Raw genomic sequence first — 8,180 nt, 5'->3', positions numbered from 1 at the left:
AAAGGCCAGGTTGGTGGAATGCTTCAGAGATGATTGTCCCTTCCGGAAGGTTCTCCCATCTCCACAGAGGAACTCTGCAGCTTTTTCAGAGTGACCATTGGGTTTTTGGTCACCTGCCTGGCCAAGGCCCTTCTCCCCCGATTGCTCAGTTTGGCCAGTTTGACAGCTTTAGGAAGAGTCTTGGTGGTTTCAAACTTCTTCCATTTAAGAATGATGGAGGCCACTGTGTTTTTGGGGACCTTCAATGCTGCAGACATTTTTTGGTACCCTTCCCCCGATCTGTGCCTCTACACAATAATTTCTTGGAGCTCTACGGACAATTCCTTTGACCTCATAGCTTGTTTTTTTTGCTCTGACATGCACTGTCAACTGTGGGACCTTTTATATAGACAGGTGTACGCCTTTCCAAATCATGTCCAATCAACTGAATTTACCACAGTCTCAAGGATGATAAATGGAAACAGAATGCACCTGAGCTCAATTTTGAGTCTCATAGCAAAGGGTCTGAATACTTATGTAAATATGGTATTTCTGTTTTTTAATTTTTAATACATTTGCAAACATTCTAAAAAATCTGTTTCGCTTTGTCATTATGGGGTGTAGATTAGGGGACTTTTTATTTTATTTAATCCACTGTAGAATTTGGCTGTAACATAACCACAGATCATAATCCAAAGGAATCTAGTTATTTTAGCATGACATCAAGTGAATGAAGTAGCCATGTTTATATTTTAAACCCCTTCAATCAAACAATCCAATGTCTTTATTGTCCCAATTGGGAAATGTGTTGTGCAGTCAGGGTTCAACAATAAAGACAACATTTAAAAACAGTGACAACCATACAACAGATATACATCATGCGATTGGTTAGAGTGTACGATCAATAAAAGGCGCAGTCATTGTGCAAACGTGCATCAATAAATATGCATGATTTATTTTCATGTGTAGATTTAGAAAGTTTATGGCCTGTGGGATGAGTTCTTGGATCTATTGCTCTTGAAATTGGGAAGTTGAAAACAATGACCTGAAGGGACGAGCTCAAAATCGTCAATGCCCGGGTGATTAGGACAGTCTAGGATACTGTTAGCTCTCCTCATCACTTACTTCCTAAACATTTCTAAGAGCTGTGTCTGCTGCACCCCGATGACCTTGCTGGCCACCTCTACCACTGTCTAGCCTGTTTTTGTTACAAACATTAAGATTGCCAAACCAGGCCACCGTCGAAAACATCAATACAGATTCAATAAAACTCCTGTAAAACAGTCATCATTGCCTTGCTGACAAAAGTTCCATCTTTCTCAGAAAGAAACGTTGATTTGGAACCACATCGATCAAGAAGGTTCTTGTGGAGTTCTCTGGAATTGTAGGTCTGTAAAATGTCATGACGAGAGAATATTATTGTACCATCTCTCTTGATCTCTGTTCTAGAATTCCAGAAGATTGCCATGGCGACAGTGATTGGGTTTGCCATCATGAGCTTCATCGGGTTCTTTGTCAAGCTCATCCACATCTTCAACAATAACATTGTGAAAGTAGGACCACACCTTCAACATAGGACAAGACACTGCAGGACACACACACCAGGAGTCAGTTGGACAGTAGTCAGTCAGTACTGTATTGTGCACATTATTGGCAGAAAACAATTCAAGTTCATTTGGCTTTTTTAGGTTAGGGTGATTTGACTACAGTGTTCTAAAGTGCACTAATGCTACCTGTCTACAAGATCCACATATATGATTAATTTGTTATCAAGATATGTGCATAGATGCATGTAGGTCTGCGATAATATCAAACTATGTTTTGCAGTTCTATTTGATTTGATGGAATGCGTGAAACACACTATTTTAAATCATAAGGCATATAGCATTTCTGCCACTACAGTTAAGAGGTGTGGATGATTGTATACTTTTGGGTAAAGGGGAGAAACTGAATTAGCCTCTGTGTGGCCCTGTTATTGTGAGTTCTCTTATCTCTCTCAGGGGCGGTTTAACCTCTGGAGATGTTACAGAACTACTACAAAACTACAATAACCAGAGACCTTTGGCAGCAGGGCAATGTGGAAAAGTGGTGGTGGGAGGATAGTGAAGGGATGCCATTTTTTAAAAACATTGCATTTTTATTTGACTGTGTTAATAAATCAAAGAAATACGCAGCTTAACTTATGTTTGACTTGTATATAATGTGTATCTCTGTTTGTTAAGCGACAACGGTGAAGGCACATTGGGGCTGAGTTCCAAACCGTAGACTTGCACCCTAAAATCCACCCTTGAGAAGTATGGATTTGACCCCCACCTCAGATATGCAATGGTTAGTCTTTAAGGGGAAGGGACAAGTCTCCAGTTTGGAATCAGGACAGAGTTTTCTAGGCTAGTGGTGAATCTATAATGTAAAGTGGCTTCCTCTTGTGACCGTTCAGAGATTCCTTCACCAAGGAAGGAAAGAGGCATTTTTACACTATTTCAACTAGGCAGAAGTGTGAATTTCCAGTTGGGGAGAGAGAGGAAGCCATTAGCCTATTTAAATGACACCCATTTGTTCATTCTGGAAAGAGGTGGAGCACCCTGGTCGATGATGTCATTTCCTGTCCCTGCAGATGCCCATGCTCCAGAGCAGTGGCTGGTCCGTTGTCACGGTTACAGGCTTCCTCTGGTCTCCCTGGGCGACAGGCTCGTAGGTGTTGGATGTGCTCACCAGCTTCCCGAACTGCAGTACCTGGTTGTCTATAACACACAGAGTCAGTCAGACATGCTCCTTAGCCTACAGAACCTACTCCCCGAGCTGACAAGGTACAAATCTGTCATTCTGCCCCTGAACAGGCAGTTAACCCACTGTTCCTAGACCGTCATTGAAAATAAGAATGTGTTCTTAACTGACTTGCCTGGTTAAATAAAGGTAACATTTAAAAAAACTCAGCAAGCAGTGGAGTGAAAAACACTTGTGGGGTAATGCAAGTTCATTCCAACCACACCACCATTTACAAATACACTGTCCTCTCTGTGTAACCCCCAGGGGGGTCCAGTCTGAGTCCACCCTATTCTGTGTAAGCACTCAGCTGGGACCTGGGAAACAGTGAAGGGAAGGTCATCTCGGGTGAGAGGGAGACACAAGGACTAGCATTATGCTTGACCACTGAGCATAAAGAAACTGGGAACTGGTGGGTCGACAAATCCTCTCCAAGCCAACCTTTTGGTCCAGACAGGCAGGAGAGACTTACACCGAAGAGCTGCAATAAGTTGAGGGTTTTCAGGTTCTCTTTTCACGTGTGCCATTAGTATTAATAAAATAACATGCTTCAACACACAAGTGGAGACTTTTCATTACAAAGTGAGAGGACTGTAGCTAAGGGGATGATATTTGTCTTGGAGGTTACTGAAGATGTTAGCCTTGAATCCAGGTCAACACTGACCTCCTATGGCCAATTCTGGTATTGCAGGATGACTAACATCAGAAGTCTTATTGTCATGCCAGATCTATTTAATACAGACTCAACCTCAAGGGTTGATGTAAAAAGGGGTTATAAATAACGTTTTAGTGATTCATTGATTGGTTTAATGGACAGAAAATTCTGCTCTGTGTGTTTAACTCATATGGACTGTATGGTTTTGCCATTGTTTACATTGTCTTTTGTGATTTATGAACTAACAACACACCTGGTGTTCCCTTGGAAACAATGAAGTTATTCTATTACCCCATTTTACTGACAGTCAGGATCAAAAAGCATTCTATTCCACTGCATCAACTCAACACATCTCATAATTACTTTGCTTTTCAAACGTCTATTGGGACAGGAGAACAAAACATATGTAGAATTATACATTTGTTTTTGAATGTGTATTAAAAATAGTCTCCAGGATGGAACTAAACAAACAGAAGGAGAAGAAAGAACACAGCAAAGAAAACAAATCAAATGACCACAGGCGGATGAATACACTTCAAAGACGCCCTTCTGCTTCAAAGCCCTGTGAATAGCCATGATATTACACTGGGTGAGTGTGTTGTGAATAGCCATGATATTACACTGGGTGAGTGTGTTGTGAATAGCCATGATATTACACTGGGTGAGTGTGTTGTGAATAGCCATGATATTACACTGGGTGAGTGTGTTGTGAATAGCCATGATATTACACTGGGTGAGTGTGTTGTGAATAGCCATGATATTACACTGTGTGAGTGTGTTGTGAACAGCCATGATATTACACTGGGTGAGTGTGTTGTGAACAGCCATGATATTACACTGTGTGAGTGTGTTGTGAATAGCCATGATATTACACTGTGTGAGTGTGTTGTGAATAGCCATGGTATTACACTGTGTGAGTGTGTTGTGAATAGCCATGATATTACACTGTGTGAGTGTGTTGTGAACAGCCATGATATTACACTGGTTGAGTGTGTTGTTAACAGCCATGATATTACACTGGGTGAGTGTGTTGTGAATAGCCATGGTATTACACTGTGTGAGTGTGTTGTGAATAGCCATGATATTACACTGGGTGAGTGTGTTGTGAATAGCCATGATATTACACTGGGTGAGTGTGTTGTGAATAGCCATGATATTACACTGGGTGAGTGTGTTGTGAATAGCCATGATATTACACTGGGTGAGTGTGTTGTGAATAGCCATGATATTACACTGTGTGAGTGTGTTGTGAACAGCCATGATATTACACTGGGTGAGTGTGTTGTTAACAGCCATGATATTACACTGGGTGAGTGTGTTGTGAATAGCCATGATATTACACTGGGTGTGTGAGTGTGTTGTGAATAGCCATGATATTACACTGGGTGAGTGTGTTGTGAATAGCCATGATATTACACTGGGTGAGTGTGTTGTGAATAGCCATGATATTAAACTGGGTGAGTGTGTTGTGAATAGCCATGATATTACACTGGGTGAGTGTGTTGTGAATAGCCATGATATTACACTGGGTGAGTGTGTTGTGAATAGCCATGATATTACACTGGGTGAGTGTGTTGTGAATAGCCATGATATTACACTGGGTGAGTGTGTTGTGAATAGCCATGGTATTACACTGTGTGAGTGTGTTGTGAATAGCCATGATATTACACTGTGTGAGTGTGTTGTGAATAGCCATGGTATTACACTGGGTGAGTGTGTTGTGAATAGCCATGATATTACACTGGGTGAGTGTGTTGTGAATAGCCATGATATTACACTGTGTGAGTGTGTTGTGAATAGCCATGATATTACACTGGGTGAGTGTGTTGTGAATAGCCATGATATTACACTGGGTGAGTGTGTTGTGAATAGCCATGATATTACACTGGGTGAGTGTGTTGTGAATAGCCATGATATTACACTGTGTGAGTGTGTTGTGAATAGCCATGATATTAAACTGTGTGTGTGAGTGTGTTGTGAACAGCCATGATATTAGACAACCAATAAGAGGAATAGGGAGTGAAAACAGTACTGAAAGGAAGTAATTGACCGTAGAGAACACTGAGGCAGAGGCATACCATAGCCTAAACCGTTCTCTGCTGAACCAATGCTGAAGACACTGTAGTAGTTAATTAAACCACTAGGGGAAGCGCTGCACTGTGGAAAGAGGGGAGACTGTCAGATACATGCACATAATTTTCTGACACACACACACACACACACACACACACACACACACACACACACACACACACACACACACACACACACACACACACACAATCCATCATAAACATTTAATAGTCAGTCCTATCATTTACTGGCAGATAGGATAGGGCTAATGAATCTAGTTTAAGTTGCGGCTCCGCGCCTGATAACATTTTAAACAGGAGAAAGAAAACACCCTTCCCCTAGAGACTATTTGGAATCACCCCCCCCACACACATACCCCACCCTCCCACCTCTCTCTCCAGAGTAATTTGTAGTGTAAATGTGGGTATTTAAAGCGGTCACCCTCTCTGGTCTCAGTCTGGAAATGCAATTACAGCCAGCAAACAGCTTTATTGTTATCAGTGGAGGTGCGACGCTCATTCCGGTCCCCAGCGCAACACCGGCCGCCATCGATCGTTATCAGGGCTGAGGAGAGGATTACTAATGAAGCTATCCTCAGGCTCCATAGTCTGTTTGTGTGGGTAATTGAGGATGGAAACTGTGTGTGTGTGTGTGGTCAAATGCTGTACCTTGACAGGGTCAGCTGAGGTAGCTGTACACCCCCCCAACCTTCCCCTAAACCTGTGTGTATGTGTGTGGTTCACATCAGGTATTTGTCCATTTCCTCCTCTCCCAGCATGACTCAGATCTAAAAGGAAAAAATGAAACTGTACTATGGCAGTTTCCCTCCCTCCCACAGCATGGCTGGAGAATACTTACAGGGTACTTAATCTCCCTCTCGTTTTGCTCTTTCTATAGACTTTAAGACAGAGATGGGGGAGAGAGAGAGAGAGAAAGTGGGAATAAGAAGGGGAAAAAGAAAAGAGACTGCCAAGGTGAGAGCCGGATAGCTCAGCAACATCTGAATCCGTCCAAGAGAAAACTCTCTAGCTCACTCCCTTTCCCTCTCCTTCCCTCTCTCTTTGCCTGCAGGGAATAAACCCAAACCCAGACAGCTATTAGTACAGGAGGTTTCACAGGGATACTGCAGCTATAGGTAACGGAAATATATGTATTCATCCACCTGTGTGTGTGCGTGCGTGTGAGCAAGAAAGTAAAGAAAACACAGATGATACTCCAGCCTTGAAAATGTTATAGTGTGATCATTTTGATAATAACTGTCAGGGAGATAAATCTAGGATCCATCAATTAGTCTAATTCCCAGAAATCTGTCTGGCTGGAAACACGCCAGACGTGGACTGTTACAGTACATCGTAGTTACTCACTACACTGTCTGTCTTTTTCATTGTAGTCATACTTTCAACACTGCTACAGGTTATGTGTATACTTTAGGGATATGGAGGTTAGACATTACTCAAAAGAACAAACAGAAGGTTCAAATGGTTGTTTTAGCACAAAGCTCAGTCTAAATCTGTCTCACTGATTGACTAGACAGACTGTTTGAGGACACTGTCTCACTGACTGACAGTAGATTCAGGTGTGTGTGTGTGTGTGTGTGTGCGTGCGTGTGTGTGTGTGTGTGTGTGTGCAAAGAAAGAAAAAAAGAGTGCATCATTACAGATTGGTTTCTCTAAGAACAAGGAGAGACAAACAGAGAAAGCAAAGGAGAGATCAGAGGAGAGATAGAGAGGTGGCTTGACTCTAGCAGTTAGTATGAGGACATATTTTCACCTTTCTAAACACTTCCTGTCTAGACAGTATGGAAATGTATACTGTTTTATTTTTACTATTGTCTGATGTTACTTACTCTTACCTCTCTCTCTCTCTCTCTCACACACACAGTTAGGTTTTTGTAGGTGCGTAACCTAAAGTTACATCATTTCAACCAGGGATGGAAATTAAGCAATCCTGTGGCTAGTACTTTTCAGACCGGGCTAGTAGAAAATGTGATCTACTAGGCCAGCTAGCCAGTGCCCAAAGTTCCATCATTGATTACATCATAGAAAAAGGGGCAAATATAAGAGCAAAAGTAATCCTTTTGGTTTTTGTAAAAAATAATCTCCTTCTGACTCAACTCTCCCGACGACAAGCATTAAACCTTACCCATCCAACCACACACTTCAGTTAGAACAATTACAGATTGAATTAATCCTCCAAACACATCCTACAATAGTTCCTACAGATGTCTTACTGAGCATAGCACACACACCACACACACATGACTTTCTCTCTCTACGGGTCCTGTCTTTCCACAACTGAGGAGAAGAGAGATTCACCGTGTGATGTCATCATTAATTACAATACAAGGAAGACCGTGTGTGAAATGTGAATACTAGAAAACAAACTGAAATGGTCGATGACACACATCACTTATGCTACTGTACATAATTCAACTGTACATTGAATCTCTATAAAACCACAGCTTTTCAATTGGGCCTCCTACATTGCCCTCCATTAACTTTGTGATCTTTTAGAGAGGTTGTAGCTTTGCTCAACAGAGCCATTAAAGTTAATGGGGGTCAGAGGCTACTCTTACTAAGTGTCTGCCCAGCTGCCATTTTGGGGATCTTGCCATGTTTGAATCCCCCATAACTTTATTTAAATCACAGTCACCGCCTGGCACACACAATGCAGGTGCTTTAAAGACGAAGGACTGAGGCCAATGTTACAG

General features: G+C 41.9%; 1 protein-coding gene across 5 annotated transcripts in view; it reads right to left on the bottom strand.

The window, feature by feature from the left end:
- Positions 1-740: 740 nt before the first annotated feature.
- tpk1 (thiamin pyrophosphokinase 1) overlaps positions 741-8,180 on the bottom strand; it is a 74,373-nt gene continuing 66,933 nt past the window's right edge. For 4 of the 5 annotated variants that reach the window (XM_029648371.2, XM_029648376.2, XM_029648375.2 and 1 more), the window contains one exon: positions 741-2,720. In XM_029648371.2, coding sequence (XP_029504231.1) covers positions 2,575-2,720 — 146 coding nt within the window. In that variant the 3' untranslated portion in view covers positions 741-2,574. The remainder of the gene's footprint in view (positions 2,721-8,180) is intronic. The other variant, XM_029648377.2, reaches the window with a different exon arrangement.

This window comes from Oncorhynchus nerka, linkage group LG22 (genome assembly GCF_034236695.1).
Source record: "Oncorhynchus nerka isolate Pitt River linkage group LG22, Oner_Uvic_2.0, whole genome shotgun sequence".
Taxonomy (NCBI): Eukaryota; Metazoa; Chordata; class Actinopteri; order Salmoniformes; family Salmonidae; genus Oncorhynchus; species Oncorhynchus nerka.
The sequence above is the reverse complement of the archived record's forward strand: the minus strand, read 5'-3'. Positions and strand labels throughout refer to the sequence as shown.